Here is a 25,553-nt window from a genome sequence, read left to right as displayed (position 1 = left end):
CACACCCTCACATCCAGAGCATGTAACAAATATCTATTTCACGGCCACGTGCATCTGCACACACAGACTAGATATATTTATTCATAAGCTCATTAGAGGAGTGGATTTGCCTGCTGCCATCCATCACACTGTCACCCATCCCCAGCCTGGCACACACTGACAACAGAACTGCAGGAGAGAAGTCCCTGGGATTTAGCCTCCTGGAGCCGCTGCTATAGAGAGGATTTACTCCAATAGACAGAGTCTCACTTCGCCATTTTATAGAGGTGAGATCAGGGAGACAAAGAGCAGAAGAAGCGGTAATCTCCCATTCAGCATCCAAAAACTGATATTCTTAGGGAGGGGGGGGGGGGGGTAAAAAATGCTTCAGTCATTGTCAACTGGTGTTCAGCAGGAGTTTCACAGGTGCACTGTGGAAGATTGAGAGAGTAAAAACTGCTGATGTACATGAGGAAATCATTGTGGATGTTCGTCACGTGGAGGCTCAGTCCGTCACCCGCTCCTTGTAGTCTGTTATGAGCTCGTCTAGTGCAAGCTGTCGCAAGCTCGTCACCGCAGGTGCAAGAGCAGCTTTTAAAAATAAGGCACAACTGTAAAAAAAAAAATCTTCTCCAACCAATGACCCAAACATTTTAACTTTTCAAGACTCACAGAAAAAGGAGAACTCCAGAGACACGCTGCTGAACATGTGTGAAATGTTTTAGGGATAGAGCTGCGACTACTGCTTAGTTTCACCCATTATTTCCCTGGTTAATCAATTAGTTGTTTGGTCCATAGAATGTCAGAAAATTGTTTAAAACGTTGATCAGTACAAGATTACATCCTGAAATGTCTTTTTTTGTCCACAACCTAAAGATATTCAGCTTACTGTCATAAAGGAATGACAAAACAAGACATTTAAAGACATCACCTTTATTTGATTTTACATGTTGTTTTTGTTTTAGTCATTTGTCAAGCAAATTGATGTCACTTTGGGCTTTGGGAAATTGTGATGAGCACTTTTCATAAACTTTTGACATTATATAGACTAAATAATCAGTTAAGTGTGGAAATTATCAGCAGTTTCTAATCAATAATGTAAATAAGTTAACTTTTGCCCCTTTAGGTGTATGAAAAAAAGATAGCATCACTCATTCACTCAATAATTATGGAAATTAACAGTTATTCTTATCAATTAATCTGTTGACTATTTTCTCAGTTAATTGTTTGGTGTATAAAATGTTAAAAAAAAATCAAAAATGACCAAAAAAGTGTCCTCAAATGTCTTGTTTTGTTCACAACCCAGAGATATTCTTTTTTTTTTCTCATAAAAGACTAAATAAACTGGGAAATATTTATGTTTAAGAAGCTGAAATTAGAGAACTTTGACTTTTTCCTTAAATACTCATTAATCCTATATCAAAATAGTTCGGTTCATTTGATAGTTGACAACTAATCGATTATTTGATTAATCTTTGCACATTGTTTTACTCACTCACGTTGAGAGTTGGTTATTTATTGACTGACATATTTTATAGAATATTTCTCTGTAATTTTAACTAGTAATTAGGTTTTTAAAATGAGATTTTTATGTTGTAAGCCTTGTCAGGCAGCATACATCACATACGTCAGAGCTGCTGTCATGGCAGTCGATCTGGTCGTGGATGACTCTGGTCCCTTCGTCTTCGTCGTCCTCCTGGCTGTCAGTTGTAGTTTCTCACTGTGGCATCTGTGCTGGCTCTCTTCCTGGATGTGGTCAATGAGCGGACTCCTCTCCAGACCATACCGACGCAGCATCAACACTCGCACACATCTACTTCACACACGTACACACAGCTCTGGAGGAGTTCTTTATTCCCTCTGCCAAGGGGATTTTGTATTTGTTTGTTTGACTGTGTGTTTGTTAGTGAGCAGAACAGCTCAAATCTTGACAGCAGATTGCGCTGAAGTGGTAGAAAGTTTAGACCATGGGATGAGGAACAAGTGGCTTGTTTTCGGTGCAGAGCAAGATCAAGTTGGAGACCATGTGACTACAGCATATGTAGTTCTTAAAGTTTGAGTCTGAGCTGTTCGTGAGCGCATCAGGACGTCGGATGCAAACGTTTTGGGTTGGTGAAACATCCCGAGCACAGCAAAACAATGAGAAAAATAAGGAAATACAGGAAGAGGGCATGGTGTCAGATTCAGCCACACACTTCTAGGTATCCGTTTGTTGATATCCATGTTGGTGCCGTGGCTCCAGGAATATCAGTCGGTTAGTAGTAGATCCACCATTTCGGTCCTGGATGGATTAACATGAAATTTGTGCAGACATGCGCAGTCAACAGAGGATGCATCAATGACATGATTATCCTTTGACTTTTCCTGTAGCTGCACTGTGAGACAAGTCAAGCTGATTATTGTTTATATGCACATTAGAAACAAGTTGCCCTTCACAATGAAATTCTTCCTTTGCCTTCAACTCTGAACACTGTTAAACAAAGAAACACAAGGTATAAAATGTGAAGAAAAATGTGAAAATAAAGGAAAAGTAAATAAAAAATATCAGGAGAGCTGAAGAGAAAATAAGTAAGAATAGAAAATAAATTGCAAAAAAAATGTTTTTAATTGTGCACGTGACAGTAAAGGCTTTGACTTGACATGACCATGAGGTTGACATTCATGATACCGGTTGAGTTTTCTGCAAAACTATTGCTAAGAAATTTGGCACAATTGAATTCACTCCACACCTTTCATGTAACACCGCCATTGTGGTTTATGCTCAAATACCTGCGAAGCTAATGACATCTGCATCAACCTCAGCTCGAGTTAGCTCATGTTAGCACGCTAACACATTAAACTAATGTGGTGAAGACATTGATAAATAAATGAAGACATTATAAATAAATATTTTGATAATCAATTTTATTTTTAAAAAGTCAAAATTCCCAGATTCAGGCTTCTTAAATGTGAATATTTGCTGATTTGTTTATTTCTTTCTGATAGCTATCTGAATATTTTGGGTTGTGGACAAAACAGGACATTTGGGGACATCGGTTTGGGCTTTGGGAAACACTGATGAACATTTTTAACCATTTTCTGACATTTTATAGGCAAACATCTATTAATCGAGAAAACAATCTTCTTCTCTTCTGCACAGTCGTGATCAGAATCAGAATCAGATGCTCCCATTCAAGAACACAAATATATAAGCATGTAGAAAATCAAAATCATGGGTATGTAAAAAAACTTTAGGCGAGCTGTCATGTTGTCCATCTTTATGTACTGTGTATGTCAATGTGAGCATGTTAGCTGTTTTTAGCTCAAAGCACTGTGCAAGTAAAGCCTCACAGAGACTCAGTCTTCTTCAGATAAAATGAAGAATTAAATGCTCCTTTATGTCTTTAGCAGCTCTGCCACTGATTTATATTATAAAACCCTTCAAAAGCTATTAGATTACCATTATTTGGGTGGGGGGAAAAAAGAGTCACCAAGCATAAAGCAGAGCCGCCTGAGTTCCTGAGAAGTTGACATTTTGAAGACAAATGGCTCGAAGACAGTGGACAGTTCTGGTATCTGTTTTTATGCAGATAAGGCTGGAGGATGGAAATTTAATGTCTGTTTTTTAAAATGGCAAGTTGAGAGGAGTGTGCTGCCTGCTGCTGCCTCCAGGCATGAACTCTAAGTGGTTTCTATTATACTGTACAAATGTTTTATCATGTATTTTGCATTGACCAAAAGTCTGCAGTGTCTGTCTGTCTTCACAAACAGTAAGACAGGGAGTATATAGACAGATAGACAACTTTATCTCCGCCCAGTATACACACAGACACTGCACTGGCATTAGCTGTAACATGAGCCCCAAACAGAAGTGGTAAAAAGCCTGTTCTTGTTCTGCAGTCATTGTTGCTCGCAAATACGTTTCCTCCACTCTGGTTCAGCACAGTGATGCTTCATCAGACAGCTTTGGACATGTGCGCTCACCCACAGGAAGAATGGGTGACAGTTGCAGCATAACAATCTGTTTTAAACCCTTATTAACCAGATTAGTCAATTAAAGACAAATTATGCCTCGCAAGTGCAGCATTTATTTTTCCAACACTTCAGAACTTCTAACTTGAAATCTTTTGACTTGATTTGAGTAAAATGAAAGCACTGTGGAGAGTTCAGTCAACTCAGTAAATTACGTTTGTAAAGAATCATGGTTGGTGTATTAGCAGACATGCATTGTTTGAGAGTTAAGACTCTTCTTATTTATAGTTTGAAGGAAACATATGATGAAAAGCTTGCATGTGTCTCTAATACACTTTAAGTTAAGTCTGGTTGCTTGTTTTCACAATAATGTAAATATCGCAAAGAATGATGAAGGTCAGTACAGTCAGTGAAAAGTGTATTTTATTAATAGTTGATGTAATTTAATGTTTTGAATGAGTGTAATTCAGCTTTCTGCTTTAGTTTTGTGGCTTACATCCAGTTCATTCAACCTGCTCTTCTTATTTCAGGTTAGGTTCTCATGACGTCCACCCCGCAGTTGAGCCACTGTTTGACTCAGAAAATGCACGACCAAATTATATTTTGTGATCAAATGAGTTATTGTATTAGGTACATCGTCCGCTTGAATTGTTGTTTAAGTTTTTGTAAACTTACTGAACTGAACTAGCTGTTGTTATATTTAACAAACTAAAATAAGGTAACTATAAAAACTTATTTTTCCTGAGCAGTATTTTTTGACTAAATAATCGAGTTGTTAAATTGGAATCTTTTAAGGTGACTTGCCTCAAATTTAAGTTGCAGTAATTTAAACTGTTGATTCAAAAGCAGTGAGACTATTGAGACTTTATTTGTGTGTCACCAATTGAAGTAATTTTTTTTTAACTTGGTCCAATAATTATCTTTTCTCTGTGTATTGAATTCAGCCTCTACCTCCTTAGACTTAAAATGCAGTAAATTCAGCGGGAGCAGCGTCGCATTTTGTCTTTGTGTCAGTGCCGGAACAAAGTGTCTCCAACAGGAGCAGCTGGAAGCTCTTTGTGTGAACTGAAGAACTGACTTTTCAAACTGAGAAAACATAAAAGGAAATCAAATTATTTTTTTATTCATCGTGACTGAACAGTTTTTGGTTCAAACTCATCATCTTGGGCTTAGTGAACATGTTTTCTCAACTACGACTGAATTAATATCAAGTGTATTTGTTTTGTATTGGTACAAAATTACCTCAACTTTAAAATAATTTATTTTTACACTAAGTCTGGGGCCACATCAGGCTAATAAATCTAGCACACTGACTCGCCCAACTTGTTGGGTGTTAAAAAAGATTTAAACTGTTTTGATTGTTGATTAATTATTGATTAGTTGTTCATGCAAAAAATGGCAGAAAGTTGCACTTTTAGTATCTAAAATTTCTGATTATTATCATGTTAAACTTCTCTTTTCTATTGGTTACTAATGGATTTGGATATGCGCTGGAGAGTTTTCCTGATCAAGCCCCTCTGACGGTTGTTTTGCACCTCTCCATCACATTTTATCTGTTTATGTATTTATCAAGTTGAATTTTTTAAATGTGCAAACAAATTAAAATCAAATATCTTGGGGTTTTACACTGACAAAACGAGACATTTTATTAACTTTAGTCTTTGTTGGTGTTCGATAACTGCTTATAATTTGTGCAGGAGCAAGTAAAAATTGAGTTCAGACATGTAGATTTCTGACCCACAGAAAAAAAACATTAACGCTCTGTTTTTATTGTTGTGTCAAACAAATGAGGCTTGCACATAATTTAGTTGAATTTCTTTGCGTCCAACATCATCACAGTAGCTCTTTAAAGGAAGTGAAGGCTTTTATTAAAGTCAGAGAAAAGATGCTTAGAAATATGTGCTGATTACAGCTGCTTTAGAGGTCACACCTCCGAGTAACAGAAGTCAGTCTCTGTCTGCTGCATTTATTTAAGTTTTAGAGAATCTGCGACATGCAAGCTTTGCAGTTTTGTGTCAAGTGTCAAAACATCAAAAAGCAGAGCGAGTGTGGGAAACATTACGGCAGCACTGTAGTCGCTGTGGAGTGATTTTACAGCAGCATCCTTGCAAAGTTGTTCGAGAATGCCGCTGAATGGATGGTTTTGTTTGGCGTCTCTTAGGTTCGAAGACGCGTCTGCATTGTGAATTCTTGTCCTTAGTAGACCTTGCGCTGCTGCCTGAATGTATGCACTCAAGATACTATAAGCCAGTCTGGGTAACAGCACTTACAATCCCTGTGCCGCCGTGACCAAGAACCCAGAAAAAGATCGTGTCACAACCACCACCCCCGGCTTTCAACATTGCAACTCCCTCTCTCTCTCCCTCTCTCTCTCTCTCTCGCTGAATATCTTGTCGGAGGGACTCGTTTGATGTCTCAGACTTTGTGCTTGAGTCAGGCGCGAGAACATTCCAAAAATGGATCTCATTTGCATTTCTCGGTGTGATTATGACACCGGACAAATAGACACAACAAGCTTGTTTATTACGCTCCGTCCTTCCTGTTAAAAAGTCCATCTTGTTCGCTACTTTGGTAGCGCTGTGAGTGAAACGCAGGCCCTATACAGAGGGAGTGTGGTGATATTTACACATTTGTGGTTGGTCGAGGTTCTGCTGTGTGAACCTGACTACCCATGCTGCTTGTTTACTCGTCCTTTAGCTTTATTTGACCCGAAGCTGCCTTAGAAAAACCTTGAGGATGTTTTCATTTTATCAGTGTTGCTGCTTCAAGTTCATGAGCTCTCTGTCTTCCTCCCTTTTCTTTCCTGTCCCTGTCACTCCTCTCTTTCTTGTCTTCTTCCATCTCTGTGTGTCTGTGTGTGTGTGTATATATGTTGTCTCCTTCTCTATATGTGTGTGTGTGTGTATGCTTTCTGCTCCCAGCCCCTCTGCGGAAAGCAAAGTTTGTGGAGAGCCCTCGCATTCCACAATCAGAGCTTGGCTCCCCTACACACACCTCCACCACTGCCAAGAATCCAGACCTGGACACATACTGCCCTGGTAAGTTTTTCAGCCAGCTCATCCCTCATTTCGTTAGGGTTGTTCCGATACCAAAAACCCTTATCGCAGAGTGCCTCCGATACTGCAGCGGGTCTGTGCACCGATCCGATACCACGTAATGCATTAGCCCAGAAACAGGAGCCCTGCTAGTTCCCAGATTTTATGGTCAGTGGAGGAGAGAAACGTTACAGCCTGCTCGTGGTAAACAGAAGGTCTCCGGAGACAGGCGGGGGAATAATCTGGTGGGTTTTGTATTTCCCAGTCAAAGTTTCTTCAGGAGTTGCCGCTGTTAAAGGCTAATGCTGCAAACCTGAAGGTCGGTACTGTGAGTACCCGGCTCTGTTGTGTGTTGATGATAATCCAGATGATGGTGCTCTTGAGTATTTGATCAACTTCATTATTCATTATGCAATTATTTTTATCCACAAACATTGAATAGTTTTGCAGATGACTTCCTAAGCTTGCAGCTTTTCTTATGGAACTAAATTCTCTATTAAAATCATTTAGTTTGATTGAGAACAAAAAGAGTAATAAACTTCTGGATTAGTGTGAAATGTTTTTTCTCTGATACCTCAGTTTAAATATATCTATGTTTCACCTGTGTTTTCTCATGCACTATTATTTTGTATTTCTACATTTGATATTATTATTTTCATATGTATTTTCTACTACGCCTTGTAGCTGTTTAAGTAACATTCATAGAATAATTAAATCAGCTTTTTTAATGTATGTAATTTATTGTGCAGATTTCTGCAGACTGCCCCTTTAAATCAGGTGCAGCCTTCCTTCTGTGCAACATCCTGAAGAATAGGGAGTTATTATTAGTCTGGAGTTATTGGAAATGTTTGGATCACACAGAAACTCTGTTGAGCCTCCTCCACCAGCTGTGCCACTGAGTCTGTGACACGGTGCTACTAGATTAAAAATATGTGAAGAAAAATAGCAGACATCTTATTTACAGCAAGTTCTACTGACACAACTGATTATTTTCCTGTGATTAGTCAGACCCTGTGTGTTTCCAGGGAAACGGAGATAACAGTAGCAAAAAGTTTTTTTTATTTTTAGAGCGAATTGCACCACAATTTTGATTATGGCCTTTTATAATATTACACAAGAGGGTGAGCTTTAATGTCATTATTGCTTAAGTCATTACTTTGTAAAGATGCTGACCTCATCGCTGTCGTGCTAATGATGACGATAAGCTCGCCCTCTTTTGTAATGTTGCTTAATTTGATTTGTTTTGGGGGGTTGAGCTCTGTGATTATTATTTTTTGTAAAAAAAATAAATAAAAATGCACGGGTATCGGATTGGCACTCAGAATCACCCAAAGTTCAGGTATCGGAATCCATGTCGGGAAAGATAAAATGGTATCGGAACATCTCTACATGTCACTGTGTTACTTTTTGCATGTTGTTTCCTGTCTGTGACCGCAGTAGAAAGACTCAGAGAGAATTTATGCCGGTTTTCCAGTTATTCTTCCTGCTGCTGCAAAGACGAAAACATTGCTAAGGTCATTAATGAAATAGCTTTGCTGCTGGTGCCCACAGAGTCCATCCTCATTGCCTCCTCCCTCTCTGTCTCTCTAATCCTCTCTCTTGCTGCTTTCTCACTCTGCGCTGCTCCTCGGAGCTTGTTTAGGTGCCGCCTCTGTTTTCTGTTAACTTCACAGTCGGTGGTTGCTCGGTAATCCCGTGGACAGTCCAGATTTCCCCCCCGCTCTCCTTGTCTATCCCCACCAACAACCACCCCCCCTCCTCTCACAGGGAGGACGGTAAAGCGGGTCACTCGAGGATAGGGTAGTGCTCTGCTGAGATTTGCTTCTTGTAGCCTACTGTATATCTGCTTTCTCATCTTGCCGCTCCTCTTCCTGTTGCCACTTAGAAGTGCGGTGTTAGCTTCCTGACCTGTCGTGCCGGCTCGACCTCTGGCGGCTGCGTGGACGTCTCAGCGGAGCAGGACGGTGCCGCAGCATTACAGGGCCGGATGAAGAGAAATAGTGATGGGGGGTCTGAGGGTTTAAGTCTTGTAACTCAGGAGGAAAATGGTCGACAGAGTGCTGCCAGCCTTCTCCGTCTGTCAGCCTCTTCTGCTGAGTCTCTGCTCAATGGGAGCTCTAAGTAGGTGATCTGTGCATAGAAACATGTTTTTATAGTATTTTTTTATTCATGTACAAGTCTAAATAGCATGTAGCACCTTAGGATAGACCCTTTAGTTCTGGCGCTTTGATGAAAAACTGATGACCCTGGTTTTATTTTGCATGAATCCTGTGAAACCGACTGTGGAATAACCTATCAGCTGTGATGAGCTCCTGCAGATGTGACATTTCAGGGTTGAAATGGTAATCTCCAGCGCCATCGAGGCAGGAAAACAGTTGATTACAAGCAGGAATTCGCTGTCTGCGCAACAGCTCGAAGCAGGGATGAAGCAGGAGGGCTGAGATGAGTTTTCTGGGGTGAGGACTCGCGCCTCCCAGGTGGACAGATGGACATCTTAGCTCTTAACAAGGGCTCCCTGGCACGAGTCACAGCAGGGCAGTGACTTAAACATCTGATCGCATGCCAGTCCACGCTCCACACCGCTGACACTGTCTGTTGCCGGGGGGAAGTCAGGTATCACATGATTTTTTTATGGCCCACAAAGAAATTTGCGGCGTCATAAATATGGTTTGTGAATATTTTGTGAGATAGCTTGTAAAATTCGCCCCCAGCCATCCTCCTTATATAAATCAGCGTGAAAGGTTTTCTAATGATGTTATAGCTCAGCTGTCTTACAGTATTTACCCGGGCTATATTACAGTCACGGAAATTTTATATCACAATACCCATTTATCAGTTGACGTAACTTTGAGTTGTATTAAAGTCCAACTGAAATTACACTTAGACACTGACTTTTACCGTCAAAATAAAGTCAGTATAATTTTATATTTATTGTCAGTAATTTTACTGTTAGATAGACAGACAGTCAGACAGACAGATAGATGGATAGATTTATTTATTATAAATCCCATCCCCAATTTATTAATCCCAGGAGGGAAATTAACTTGCCATAGCAGCCAAAGTACATGCAATAAATACAAAGACAAAATATACAAAATATGCATGAAAAATACACAGAATACACAAGGTACGCCCAGGGATAATGTAAATAAGATAAGATATTCCTTTATTACTCCCACAGTGGGGAAATTTACAGTGTTACAGCAGCAAAGTGGATAGCAAAAATATAAAGACGCATCAATAAAAAAATCTAAAAAATAAAATATAAAAACAGAAGCAAGAGGAAATATAAAAAATATATAAACAATATAAAAAAGAGGAAATATAAAGATAGAAATAGGGACACTATAAACAGGGGGAATCGAAAAATAGGAACTGTATATACAATATAAGGAGAGTCAGTTGAATTTACACCATTGCACATAAATAAATCAGGTGCAGGTAGACACAAGGCACTGAAGATCAATAGACCTCAGACAGTCTGAAAGAATCTGTTGTGCAAAGAGCAGAGTGATACTGATGGAATAATAATAAGAAGAATATAGTTATGTATATGAATATAATAACATTTAGATATGTATATATCAGATCAGATACGATATATTCAAGTATTCCTTTTGTGCAAAAGGGCAAATAATAAAAGGTAAAAGATGATAAGAAGAAGAAAAGGTCTTATATTAGAATTGTGGCTTTGTCCAGACTGCAGACAAATCAGATTTGTCTCTCAAATCAGTTTTTTTAAGACAGACTGTCCACTCTGTTATTTGCAAGTGATCCGACTGGATTTGTGTGTCAAGACCTCAGCAGCCTAAATGCATGGGTTGCTGCGGTAACGGCACAGGCGTCAGTAACTATGTACGCTGGCGACACGGCTTTCCAGCGCGGAAGCATAACAAATTCAGATGCATCATCTCGGCCTCCAGACAGTCATGCTGTGGAGTTGGTGCAGAACTCCTTCTCTGTCAGTTTAAGTATCTGTCCACGGACCATTCTGCTGTACTAGTAGCAGCATCACAGAACTTTCACCTCTTCAGATTTGACATTATAGCTGTGTGTTGTTTTGAATCTGTTTTGAGCAGCCAGAGCATCAGGAATGAGACGCATCTGTAGAAATCTGATTTCACTGAATCACACCTCAAACCACCTCTGAATGTGGCTTGGGTCCGATTTGAATGAAAGAATGAACTTGGGCTGGCAGCCTGAAGAAGACCTTTGTCTCAGCTGCTAGAGGGGCGTGTCAGTGTCTACGTTTGATTTACGGCAACTTGCAGGCTGAACCCCAGCAGGGGAACGAGAGACAAAGTAAACAAACTTGCTGTGTAGCTTCCAAGTCATGGGAAGACAGTGTAAGCAGTGATACTGAGGAGTGAGAACCACATAAGGATCTAAAAGGACTAAAGTGATATTTGCTTTTATGATTATATGCTGTTTAATGAGCGGTGTTATTGGCTGTATGGAAACTAGCTCAAATTATTGCAAAGACTCTAATCTAAAATCTCTAAATCTAAAATATAAATTTTTCCTTTTGGTTTGGACATGTGATTTACTGAACAGATATTTATCCTGTAGGAGAAAGAAAATGAATTTAATTTCTGTGGGAGCTCATGATGCCAGACAGACAGGACTACAGCTGGGTGTTGTTCAAAAATTTAGATTTTCAGTTCCTTGACTTCAATACCAGTTCCTGAACAATACTACTTGAAGTGATTTGGTCGGTGCCATAAAGGTATCGAAGTTCGGTAGGACAGCATTAAACACAGCATGCTTATAACATCATCATATTAAAATACACAAGATATAATAAATATTAAGCCAGTTTAGCCAATAGCTAAAAACAAAATGCTCCAAAGGGTTACTATGCAAGAGTAGTGACAGTTTTTGTCAGATTTTCTGGAAAATCAGTTGAGACATTCTTTGTGGACGAACTAACAAGATAGGAATGTGTATTTTTGGTTATTCTAGACAATGAAATACCTGACATATTATGGTATTTAATCTCATTGATAAAATATTCGGATAAATATCCAGTATGACTATAATGCAGTCCTGCTCAACGTTGCCCACCATGACCAAGTGCACCCAGGAACAGACGGCAAAGTGAAATCAGTGGTCTCAGTGTTTGCTGTATGACATCATATCACCCACTCCTAACCCGCTCCTAACTCGCTTTAATGTATTAAACAAACAACAAATGTTTTTGCATTGATAAGATCACCACTGTGCACATGAGGAATGTGAAATTCACTCCTCAGATCTCCTGATTAGCCTTCCAGTGTCTGGTGTCATGATGACGCGGATACCTATCTGTGCTTGCATGATCATTGTTATTCATATTTTCTTGGCCCAACGCTCTAAGATAGGTGTGACTCTACCTCGTTTTAATTTCCTGAATCCATTTTCACCTTTTAATCAATGTGCATCACCTCTCATTAGTGTTTTCTTCACACTTTAATCTTCATCTTTCCAAAACCACGCGTGAGCTTCTTTTGGGATTCTGCTCATTTGTTTTAAAGACGTATTCGCTCTCTGTGGACTTGCCCTGCTGAAGTAAAAGTTGACGGTGCCCAGGTATAGAGGTGAAATGAGAGCCGCCACATGGCATGTGTTATCTTACCTGCGGCCCGCGCCTATTAATACCCTCTCACCGTCCTGTCCAGTCCCCTGCGTGCAGCACACATGCTTCTCCTCCCTCTTCTCTCGGTGCGTGAGGGCAGATCTGTGGACGGCCAGGGAGAAACAGATGCGCTCGCACAGAAACACATTCCTAGCTGCGCGCAAAGATAGTTGCTATGGCAACCATCTGTCTCCTTCGCAGCTCAGGAATCCAATGGAGAGGAGTGTGCGTGTTTATGTGTGTGTGTGTATGAGTGTGTTGGAGAGCTGGCTTCAGGAAATAAGAGATGTGTTTTATGCCTGTGTTTTTTTTCATATTCAAATTGTTATCATTAAGGCTCTCATGGTGTCACTGTCATGAGAAACGCCTGAAGTTCCTCTTCAGGGGAGCGTTTTTTTCTTGATGCTTGTCATATTGCTTTGAAGTGATCAAGATGTGTGTCTTCAGTGGCTTCAGTAAGACGTGTGATTGTCATAGTGTGTATTTTAAGAACAAAAATACAAATATGTATAACCACTACAATATGGTAATGTATGCATCCCCTTTGATAGTAGCTCATTAGTATTGGTTCAGAGGAACATTTAAAAACAGATGTGCATGATACAGATGAAACACAAGTGCTGTAATATGTTATTTTTCTTTTTTTAGTTTCTTCAATTTGACAGCTCCATGATAAAAGTTGCCACTTTGTCCTAGCCATATGTTTGACTGAGTTGTAGGGTTTTTTTTTTTTTTTTTTTGGAGTGTGAGAGTTTAAGGATGTACAAAGGGATTGCCTGTGTTTAGCTCAAGGGAGTTACTGTGGACTTCAGCTTCCAGATTAGAGATTTTGCTCCCACATCAAAAGAAACAAACTGCTCGCCCCTGCACAGAGTTGTCGGACAGCAGAGATGTTGCTGTAAGAAGCAAAAAAAAAACAGGAACAGAACAGAAAGACAGATACAGTTTGGACAGAGGGAGTGAGAGAGGTAGACGAGGATGTGAGTGTTAGGGACGCAGGCAAACACTCACACAGAAGCAGAGACAGTCAGAGCCCCTGTTTTGATCACGGTCGCAGCCGCAAACCCCTCAGGAGCAGTTGACTAATCAGTGCTAATGTATTCACTGCTTACTACTACCAGTCTGTCAACTGGGAAGCCTTTGCTGCCTCCATGTCCAGACACACAGGCTGTATGCAGACACTGCAGCTAACACATGCAGAATTAGGGTTGGGTATCCTTTTTTTTTTTCCCTGGATACTGGTATTAAAGAGATACTTTTAAAATGGTACTGCTGCCTAAAAGGTGCCAATTTTTTTTTTAAAAGTTAGCAATCATTAGCTGTCCATCTACAGCTGTAGGTAGTTATATCTGTTAGCTAATGTAAACAAAATGCTAGATAACTAGCTGGTTGATCTACATCATTCATTACCTACTTAGCTAGTGGTTTGCTAGCATTAGCTAACCTAAGTACGTCTTTTAGTCAGCTTCATAGACGAGCCTAGTATAGAGCATACCTAAGTACAGGAAACAGAAAACGAGAAAGTTGACTGAGGTTCTGCTGGGTAACCAAGACCGTTCAACTGTTATTGGAACACAGAGCAAAAAGGGGCGGGACTTATGAAAGATCTTTTTCTTTAATTGTAAGTTCCACCTGGCATTGGAATCCTTTTAAATTAAATACAGCTGCAATTTAGACCTTTTAGCTTGCCTTTTTTACCTGTGTTTAAGGTAGCTGCTATTGCTTCTTACCATGAGAGCCATGTAGGCTATTCTTGTCATGTTAAAGGAGATATATAGAGAATAAAGAAACATGCTAAACTAAAACAACTCGCTTCTCCGGCAACAACACTACAGCCGTGGCGTCCTCCTTTTGAATTTCTGTTCCAGACTGGAACAATTGTTTTTGTTTGCCTGTTTTCTGTTAATTAAGTAAGTTAGAGTTAATTTACTGTAGAACTCGGTGGGCTTATTTTCAATTTACAATGCTGTGCAACGTCCTGTGCTCCTGCAGTGTTAAAGCAGCTTGCCTGAGCGTCTTCACATCTGGAGGGGAGAGACAACTCGCTTCAACCATAGATCACATATTAAATAGGGATTCAACCTATTTAATATACAGCCTATGGCTCCAACTTACTATTTGGACTGTAGCACTCATTTTTGGATATGCACTTGCTAAATATTGTTCCTTTAAATAGTGGTGGTTCGTGCTGTGACATGTGTCTTATCTTTAACATCTGCACCAGAGGGCATCTATGTCAATAGACAGCTCAGGCATTTAAGCAACACTGAAATGAGACATTGAAATCTGTGTCAGCCCGGTAGGTAACAGACGTGTAGGAATTAGTGCCATATAGTAGGGATTTTTGTCAACACCAACGCATCATTGTTGAGTAATTGTTTATCTGTGGTTTTAACAAAATTTTATGCATTTAGAGAAGGAAAGACTCCAGCTATCCATGCATGAAAGCAGTCATGTTGTTCCTGCAGTCAAACAATATCTCCAGCTCAGACAAGCTTGTTGGGGTTTAGTCCAATTAGACTGCGGCTCTACAGCCTCTCAGAACCAATCGACTACTCTGCTTCTTCACCTGACCTTTTGGACGAGAATTGATCATTGCTATTGAATGAGAATATGATATATCTCTGGAAGTAATGGCCTACCAAACTGCAGTAGTGAATGCCCTACCTGTACCGCATAGGCACCAGGTGTCAGTACCCAACCCTATATATAAAGGTTCAGAATGGTTAGTGGATCAATGTTTTGCTTTTCTGTTCCTGCAATTTTCTCCCACTGACGACTGCACATCTCAGTCGTCCCCTGTGATATCAGGAGGTGGAACAGTCGTTCCATCTACCTACATCTTCTCCATTACTGCATTCAGCGCTCTTCCTCGAGGGATGCGCAGGGATTCGGTGACCTTGGGGGCCCTCGTGAACGTATCCTGCTCCACATAAAGTGTATCCAGCTGCATTACTGAGCCACTATATCCATCTCATCAAGGCTCATACCTAATTAGCTGTTTTGGCCCTAATGTGTGCTGTGATTACCTCATTATTGGCTGCTGCTGTGTGTTTTTATTGAGGCTCGGCAACATGTCATCCCCATTTGCTTCAAAGGTCTTTTTTTTTCCCTCCTTCAGAAGGTGCCTGTCTCTTTTAGTTGCTCAGAGAGACTTGGAGTCAATCTAATGAGGATCCGACAGTGACCTGCCTGTCCGTCCATGAGCAAATGGAGGAGGGCGGGGGTGAGCCCGGGCTTTAGATTGCCTGTCCATCTGTAAGTCTTTGAAGGGACGAGTGAGAGGCCACAGGCTTTTAGATGGGCTGTCTGTCTTCAGAGAGCTGGTGGTGGTGCGGTGGCTAGGACTGTCTAATGGTTGTCACTCAGGCAGGAGTCAGTGTAGCTACCTGCCAGTCTGGTCCAACCTGCCCCGCAGGAAAACGAGCGAGGAGGGGAGAAGAAAACTGGCTCTGCCGCTAGCTGTCTCTGTCTCACTGCTGTTTATTTAAACACCGGCCATCTCGTGCTGGTTCTTTCAATGTCATTAATGTCCAGACCAATTCAGAGGCTTATACATCCAATCACGCCACTGGTTACTCTTTTTCCAACCAGCAGGGTGAGTAATTAGTGGCAGCCCCAGCTCTGAGAGTGACACTCCAGTAAATAAAGTGAAATCTATAAGAAACTGATATAGTAGGCTCCTCTTGGACAGTGGTTCTTTACCCGGGGGTCACATGGTTGCCAACCTTCCTGATTTTCCCAGGAGTCACCCGTTTTTCATTGCCTTCTCCCTGTTTCCTCCTGGGATCACAGTTTTCCTGTGTTTCTCACAATTTATCAGCAACTTTTTTTCCCTTTAATTACCACAACCTGTTTTCCGGCTGGTACTGTACAGCCCTGCAGCTCTAAAAGTTTTCTGTTTCCACCAGAAAAACATTACAGCTGCACTAAACCAGACTTCCTGGAAAGAAGAATTCCTGTTTGTTAAGGAAAGTTTTAAAGGAAAGGGGCATGAATTCTGTAAAATCTGTCATGTCTTTCTTGTAGGGGCTTGGGCAAAAAAAAAAAAAATGAAAGAAAACTGATAAAAATTAGTTTTGTAGATTTGTGCAAGTTAACACCAGAAGGAGCAAATTATTCTGTATTGTTTCCTCATAATTAAAAAACCTGTTAAACATAAAAATGCTGTTGCCGTTTACTGGTTGAAACTTACTCATTCTTGAAAATTGGGGGACATTCAATGATGCAGTGAAAATATATTTTAAAATATCAAACTCTTGCCTGTTGATTTTTTATTATTATTAAATGTAGATGTCAATATTAACATCTTATGAACTTGAAAAAATGTTATATTTTTTCATTTCGCAGCCTAGTCGTAGTGAGCAGCCGTTTTATTTTTTAAAGTTGCTCAGAGTTCTCTTAATGTTAATTAGAATATACATTTTAAGCCATATTTATTATTTAACTTTGATTTAGAAGGGCTACAGAAATTACTTGTCGTGGTTGAAACAAATCTGATAGCAGTATTATTTAATGAATTTGTTAAAAAATTGAAAGTTTACGGTTGTTTGAGCAATTTTCCTGCCTTTCTTAAAGCAGGAAGTAAGACAGGGGTCCTTAGTTTATAGCTAACTCTTTTTATGCCTTATTCTTAAGGCTTTTAACACATTTTTAAAAGTTGTGAATCCTTGTTTGGGACAAACAAAAATAAAGAAAACCAAAACATTTAATAATTTACATATATTTCATATATATGTTAATCCTTAAGCAATAAAATTTCACCCAAAAAAATTGGAACTGGAGCGTTGGTATGAATATTTTTTTTTTTTTTTAGTTTTTTTGGTAGGATATGATTTGTAAGCAATCAACCAGCGCAAAAAGGAGAATTACCAACGTAAACCACCATGTTCTGAGCAGAGACAAGCACTTAACAAAAGGTAAAATAAATTAGCAAACTTAAATTACTGAATCAAACTCTAGGCATGATGGGAATTGAAGGCTGCATTTTACATGACATCGCCTGTACAGTGATATAATTTGCCTTGGAATAGATTTTATTGAGTGTGTTTGTGAAAGTCAACGCAGAGGCCTTGTGTTTGAGTTTCTCAGGCTGACGGGGGTCGTAATCACCAACCGGATTATTCTGGGAGTTGCGCGACTCAAAATGGTTGAGAACGACTGCTGTAGGCTGTGATAGCCAGGTGTTATTGAGTAAAAAAAAAACATGATACCAGCGATGACGGTTTGTTATAGATGGAAAGTTACCAGGCAACCAGGCGAAAAGATGAGGTCATTAAGGGATTTTGTGTCTGAACTCCCTGAGCTCTACGAGTATGTGTATCTATAAGTGTGTGTTTGTGTGTGTGTGTGTGTCTGTGTGTGTGTGTGTGTGGTTTTTGATCATCTGATCATCACGCAGCCTCTCGCCCTGGTGTTTTCTTTTCTCTCTTTGGAGCTCTCTGTAAACAGGATAGAGAGGTGGATACACACCCACTTTGTCTTGGAAAGTCGCACGCTCTCTCTCTCTCTCTCTCTCTCTCTCTCTCTCTCTCTCTCCCTCCCTCTCCCTCTCTCTCTCTCACACACACACTCTCTCACACACACAGGTGAAGGGCGTATCTCATTACGTCACACGAGCTGCAGCAGTGATGAGTGGTGCGGAAGGAACGAGCTGTCGTCAGTGTGTGAGGCTTTTTTGTACGAAGGGGTTTTTGTAAACAGTCTGAAGGGCTGTGTCTTGGGATTTTTGAGTTTATGTAAGGAGACACCACGACAGAGACGTCCAGCTGTGGAGGAATGTGTCGGTAATGCACAGCTCTGAGCTAAACTCAGGTAGGGTGTTTTCACAGCGCTGTCCTGAGCGCAGGTGCTGTGTATCCTGTATCCGTCTGTGCGTTGTCTCTGCTGTGGTTTATGCAAAGCAAGTTTAGCAGATGTGTGTTTAGTATTTCCAGGTAAAGAGTTGGCGGACAAGAAGACTTTAAAGTTTTTTTTTTTGTGTTTGTGTGTGAAAACAAGCTGTTCTGTTCTGTTTCTACCCACCACTGACACACATTCTTTCTCTCTCTTCTCTCTCCCCTCCACCTCCTGCCTCCTCCTCCTCCTCCTCCTCCCGTCTCTCTCTGCCTCTGCAGGGGAGTCAAGCCAGGAGCTGGGCCCCCCTCCGTCGGTGGATGAGGCAGCCAACACATTGATGACGCGCCTGGGTTTCCTTCTGGGAGACAAAGTGAGCGAGGGGCCGGCCGGTACCCAGTACAGCATGGAGGAACCCGAGGCGAGACAGGTAAGCGTTAGACGTCAGTGTTTCCCGTACCATTGTTTTGGTAGAACGGCCCACGCCTCCAACAAAACCCCCTGCCCCCTTGAAAGAAACCAAATATTTTATTTATGATATTTAGGCTGCATAATTTATGTGTACTTGTTTCATTTTAGCTCATTGTTAAAGCCTTACTATGTTTTGGTGTTGGTTGGTCTCCTCTGCTCTGGGTGATTCACCAAAGCGCGAACATGGAGCTGAGCAGAAGAGAAATCAATGATGTTTCTCAAGTTGACAACAACTTGTTCAGTACTGTAACTGTAATAAAAACTCCCCAACAAGAGTAATTTATTAATGCAATCCATCTAAAACCAAAGATAGATATATGTCAAGTTGAGTCAAAGCTTGGCAGCTTCTTTCTCTGTTTGTTGGGGTCTGTACCAAACAAATGTGTTTTTTACATCTGAAGAACAAGATGTTTAGGCCAGGACATCTATGGAACACTACAGTACTTTTTTATGATTCTGTTCTCTCACACATTTTTCTGTTTTCTTTTTTCTGCATTTTGAATGTTGCATTTTGCCATATTGCGATTTCAGTAATATTTGTGCAGCCCTGGTTTTAAGACTCAACTCATGTCTGTGCTGGAGAGAAGAGAGAAACACATAAGACAGTTGAACAATGTTAGATCATACGCATTTTATCATTAAGACAAGTGCAGTACAGAACAACAGCTGATATTGAACTGGGACGTTTGGTTAGTTTTTACGATAAGACACAAAAGATTAGGCAGGATATGTTTGTGGTTAGAATAGCTAATGAGTAATGACTAAGAAAAGAGGGAAAGAGAATAATAAATGATATTGATGATAAACGATAATAATAATGATGGCAGTGGAGGATGTGGTTGATTCTTGTGGGGTTGTCAATTGACCATGTCTTGACCCGGGCCAGCATGTTGGAGGGCAGGGTCGGGTGTGGCAGTAAGCTAACAGTAAGGCTGTTTTTTTGTCTGTTGTTTTTCTTGCAGAAGGAGAGAAAGACATTAAGGTGTCTGTGTGTTCAGCTATCGGTACCTTCGTAGCTTCTAATTGAATCTCTGTGGTTTGAAGTTTAGTTTCTCTCCTGTGTCGCTGTTTGTTCTTTCAGGAGTCTGCTTTATTTTACTATTTAATGTTCCCTTTCGGAGAAAGGTCTGGCTTCACACAGTCAGATGCCCTTCTTGTCTGTATTTCTCTAAACCAATCACATTTGTCATAGGCGGAGCTAAGCACAGGATGCTGCAACCAGTAGCCTTGCAAAGTAGTGTTGGGGGAACTGGTTTTAAGCCCTGGCATTAAAATATCTGAATCCCAGAAAAAGAAAGGATAACAGCTGCCAGCTTGTTTACATCTGTACTGATAGTGACCCAGGTGCCAATTTGGCATTTTCAGCATGTAGGTTGCAGCTCAGAGGTTGTTGTTGTTTCTGGGGGGGCTTTGAAAACATGAATATTGGATGCTGCCAAGCAACCAATGGCGGGCTTATAGCCACAGTGTGCATCCTGATTTTCCTGCTTCATAATAAAAGTTTTTGACAAACAAAACAAGGGACTTTTGTGATGAAAAACCCACAGTTTTGTACCCGTTTGATTCAAGAAGTGTCATGTATGGGTCAGTGCCCACCTCCCCTCGGCCCCCCACCAAAGCAGTCAACCTAGGAGAAACACTGGACATTACTGAGAGACTCATTTTTGTGTGGATTCCTTTAAAAAAAAGTTGAAACTCTTTCAACTTCACGGTGCTCTGAGTTTGCCAGGCAGTGCATTCAAATCTCATGATGTCACCAGATGCAAACAGTGACTTGGAGTCACTTTACGGGAAAACTTGTCTGGGGCTTGTGTAAGACTTAAAGGATAAAGGATTGGCACACAGAAACTTGCTTTAGTTTTATTTTTTTTATTGCCTGTCATGCTATTGTTAGGGTTTATCCTAATCTAATTGTCTTACAATTACAACAGTTTGACACAGTTCTATTGTGAGATCATGCTTTGGAACATGAACAAACGCGCAATCGTCTGATTCGATCTGTTTTGACATTCATCTCCATAATGTTCATGTTCACACTGACAGATCTTTGGCAGACAGGATCACCAGATCAAAGGACTTCTCTGTAAATTGCCCTTAGTTGCTTTGGATTCACAATTTATCAGTGTCTCTCCATCAAGCATAAGATATCTACCCACCTAATTATATTTTTATATATAAATGCTCGTAATTATTTATTTTCCAGCATACCTTAAATAGTTTGGATTATTTGATGTGGGGTTGTATGAAGTAGTCAGTGTATTTCTTAAAAAAGATTGCGGTTGGTATGCCCCAAGTTTGAGAAGCAGAGAGGGGCACCAGCAGAAGATGCTAAGCAATGAAGTGCTGTGGACAGTCAGCAACAAAAGGTATTTTAGCAACTTAAAGAGGTCCACCAGAAAGCAGTGTATGCCATATTTAGTAGTGAAACTGCTGTTATATAAGCCAAACATTCCTCTCTCCAAACCAATGAAACTTCATAGGCAAAATCAGTAATTTTACCTGACAGAACACAGGAGATGCTGGTCTTTCTCTGCCTCAGTCTTTTAGTGTGTTGGTGTTATTGTGTGACTTCTGTGTTTTAAAGGGATAGTTTGAATTCACCAAAGTCACACAATAACACAAACACACTAACAAATCAAGTCAGCAGCAGACCAGCAGCTCCCGTGTACTGCGAGACAAAATTACTGATTTTACCTCTGTAGTTTGGTTGGCTTGGAGAGAGCAGCATATGAGGGTTTCCCATCAGAAAAAGCTGTTTGACGGCAAGGTAAAGCAGTAAAACTATTCTAAATATAGCTTACACTGATATTTTCTTTTCAGGGGTGGACTTACAAATACTCAAATCATTTGTACTTTTAGCAGTACATTTCAAGTCTGTACTTTCAGGAGCCTCTGTGCTGGTACTCCTCTCTGTTTCTCCAAACTGGGATCGTGCCGACCGCCATCTGCTCTCAGTAACACACTGGCTATGGATAAGTACCTGACACAACCCCACTTCAAATAATCCAAACTATCCCTTTAAAGTTATTATTGAAAGTTTGTGTTGATATGCAGCAGATTAAGCTTAATATTTGTCTTTCTTAACGGTTTCTGCACCGCAACCTTTCAGTGTGTGAATTTTGGCAGTTGTGCAACAAACAGCTCTTGGCACAACAGGCCTGCTCTGAGCTCTGCAGCAGATGCCCTGCTTTCTCTACCTAAACCTGATTTGACAGGTATGAATTTTCCAAATCGAGGGAGGAAAACAGTTGCAGCAGAGAGACGGAAAGAAGAGAGACGGAGGGATAGGGAGGGGAAAAGGGGGTGAACCTGTTGCTGAAGCGTTCAAAGTGGGCCCAGGTATGGGTTTGCACTAAAGCAGTGTGGATAAGCGATTAGACTGATGGACTGCCTGTGCTTGATGTGAGCGCTGCTGTAGCAGTGGGGGTGTATAAATTGAGAGAGGTTTATTCAAGCGGCTCTTTTTAGAGACGTGACTCATACTAGCACCCTGCTGCATCGTGCACACAGTACAAACTTATTATTTCAGATATCTGCCCCAAATACTGTTCTCCGGATTCCAGTTTGTTTGATTCATTAACCACCAAATATGACGAGGATTGCCTCGAGACACCATCTATTAACAGATTAGAGTGGGCTTTTGTTGCAGTTTTTCTAATTTGCTTAGAATTTAACCATCTTTCAATGGAGAACACAAATTACAGAAAGACAGTAGAATCACATATGTAATCTGGATATGAGCAGGATGCTGAAAGTCTGTCTTAAAGGGATGTTTCAGATTATTTTTAGCGGGGTTGTATGAGGTACTTATCGACAGTTAATGTGTTAGCGACAGTAGATAGCGGATGGAACGCCTCCAGTTTGTAGAAGCAGCACGGAACCTAAGCAGTGTGCTGCTGTGGACAGGGTCAGCAACAAAATGTATTTCAGGAGCAATTTGTAGCCAGTTGGAGCCATAAATGGTGTATAAATTGGTTGAAATTCTATTTAATATCCAATCTGTGGTTGAAGCGAGTTGTTTCCCCCCCCGCCCTCCTCCCCAGACTTGAGGAAGCTCTGCAGGCTGCAGGAGCTCCACAATCCTCATAATTTGACAGTAACAAGCCACGGCAAGTCCTACACTGTAAGCTGATCACCTGTTAATAACTGTCAATTGTCTGTCAATGTAAAGTTAAGAACATTATCCTGAAAACAAAAGCCCACTGCTCTTATAAATACACAATCTGGACTTTGAGTTAAGTGGCTACCTGTCTCAGTGCCTGCCAGACCCCATTAACATATTGCTCAGTTTAACCATTATAAACGTCTACTCCTTCTACATTAATTTGAACTCAACAAACACAGTTTTTTCGGCCCGAAAATAAATTTCAAAGAGGGGCGCTGCAGCATTGTTCTTAGAGAAGTGAGTATTTCAACTTTAGATGTTTCTTTGATCTCTGATGGACATTCTAGGATTTATTACACTAAATATATTACAGATTGCTCCTTTAATAAAAGATCCACCTGAAAAAAATCAACATCAGTTATAGTGTAAACTATATTTAGAATATTTTTCGAACCTTTAACTTGCTGTGAGACAGTTTCTGACAGAAAACTGGCGTCATACAAGCTAAATATTGCTCTCTCCAAACCAACCAAACTTCATATGCAAAATCAGTAATTTTACCTCACAGAACACGCAAGTCGCTGGTGTGCCACTCCCTGGACGGGTTTCTTTATTTGTGTTATTGTGTCATTTCTGTGAATCAGAACTATCCTTTTAAGACACAGAAGTCACACAGTAACACACACAAACACAACCAATCAAGACAGCGGAAGATGAGCGACTCCTGTGTTCTGTGAGGTAAAATTAGTCATTTTATCTATAGAGTTTGGTTGGTTTAGAGAAAGCAATGCCTGGCTTATATAACTGCACTTTCCTGTAAAATTATATAGATTTTATTTTAGGTGGACCTTTTTAAAGTGGCTAAAATACTTTCTATTACTGAGCCTGTCCTCAGCAGTACATTTCTTAGCTTGTTGTAGCTCGAACTCCTCTCTGAGTATCCTAATTGGGGGTGTGCTGACCACCTTTACTGTAGGTAATACACTGACTAATGATAAGTACATCACACAACCCTATTTAAAATAATCCAACCTATTCCGTTAATGTTTGTTATCATCAGCATGTCATCATTGAGCATGGAGTGAGGGTTTACTGATATTTTCTATAAAATATAAACGCATCATCTTCCCCCTGACATAGTTAAATCACTACAATAGCCGGTGTCTCTGCCGCCAGACCTCAGCAGCTGACGGAGCAAGGTGACCTTAACTCGTCGAGCGTGCAGTTAATTGCCTTTCATACTCTCGTGCTCTCGCTCCCTGAATAGACGCAATGCTCCAAGTTCAATCCAATTCCCGTGCAACGTTTAAGGTCAGACCCGCACACGGCGAGGTTCATTAGCCCGGCAGATATAGCTGCAGCTGTGTATGTTTGTGTTGGCGTCGTTTGGGTCAAGCCCCTGTAAACATGACGGTTAAGCGGTCCCATCCAAGGCAAGGAGCAGAGGGCAGCGGTGGCGGCTAAGAAAATGTTATCCGTTCTCTGAATCAGTCAGCAGAGGCCGCATACCATAGTGGACAGTGCATACACTTGTTTACAGATGTCACAGTATGTAATTCAGCCACCACACTCAGACCTATGTGCAGCGATCTGCAGACTCCCTGCCCACTTCTTAGGTACTGTACACCCATGCAATCTAGTACAGTCCAGTACAACAGCTCTGACACATATTCTACCTTCACTAAGCATTTAGTTTTCATTGTTTTAGCTAGTTTACTGCTGACGTCATAGTTATTGGTGGCGTAGACCCTTTTAGTGCCAACATCATGATCATTAAGGCAAAACTGGAGGCAAACAAGGATCACCTCAGAGCAGCAGACCACATAACCAAGCAAAAATCCTGCTGCTGTTGGTGAAATTCAAGTTTTATTGACTGCCAGTCAAAAGAACTGGGGGCAACAGTGATTAAACGTGGTAAATATTGAGAGATGTATGTGAGCCACAAAAAAAAACCCAAAATAGACTCACAAGCAAGAAAATATCCTCACCCCTTTTGTCATTATAAAACAGAATCTTCTGAATTCAAGTCTCTCTTTTACCTTTAACTTCATTTAAACAGTGCCTGTCACTCGTGCAGACCATTAAATTAGCTAAATATCGTTTTTGGAGTTTGCCTTCCAGCTAAGCTCCGCCCACTGAAAAAAGGTCTGTTGCATTGTTCATTATGTTGAAATTCTTCCCCCCTGATGTTTGTAAATGAGTTGGCAAAATATTAGAAACACCTCATAATGCAGCCCAGTTCAACAACACTGCAAACTACAGTATCGAGAATAATTTTAAAGTTAAATTAAACCAATCAAAACTGAACATCATTATGTTTGTAAAGGTAGAATTTGTGGCTGAGCTGTTGGACTAGATTTGTATCAGTGTGTATGTATGGTTTGTTGTGTTGTTTTTGGCGTTGGGCCATATGGATTTACTTCAGGTTTTAATAAGCAATTAATGATTATCAATTAAAGAGCAAATATTCTGCAGTTTTGCTTGAGATTTTTCAGTTTTAGCTGTGTTAGTGGTGCAGCTTTTAAGGATGGCAGAGTCAGTCAATCCACCACTGTGGAGCAGA

The 25,553-nt window shown here is 40.5% G+C and overlaps 1 protein-coding gene across 9 annotated transcripts in view; it reads left to right on the top strand.

Moving 5' to 3' along the window:
• Positions 1-25,553, top strand: part of tanc2b (tetratricopeptide repeat, ankyrin repeat and coiled-coil containing 2b) — a 242,583-nt gene that overhangs the window by 150,884 nt on the left and 66,146 nt on the right. For 6 of the 9 annotated variants that reach the window (XM_084740357.1, XM_084740356.1, XM_084740355.1 and 3 more), the window contains 2 exons: positions 6,852-6,968; positions 18,696-18,844. In XM_084740357.1, coding sequence (XP_084596483.1) covers positions 6,852-6,968; positions 18,696-18,844 — 266 coding nt within the window. Of the gene's footprint in view, positions 1-6,851; positions 6,969-18,242; positions 18,394-18,695; positions 18,845-25,553 lie in introns of those variants that run through there. The other 3 variants (XM_084740358.1, XM_084740361.1, XM_084740362.1) reach the window with 2 other exon arrangements.

Source organism: Lutjanus erythropterus, chromosome 17, assembly GCF_056507025.1.
Source record: "Lutjanus erythropterus isolate fLutEry1 chromosome 17, fLutEry1.hap2, whole genome shotgun sequence".
Taxonomy (NCBI): domain Eukaryota; kingdom Metazoa; phylum Chordata; class Actinopteri; order Lutjaniformes; family Lutjanidae; genus Lutjanus; species Lutjanus erythropterus.
The sequence above is the reverse complement of the archived record's forward strand: the minus strand, read 5'-3'. Positions and strand labels throughout refer to the sequence as shown.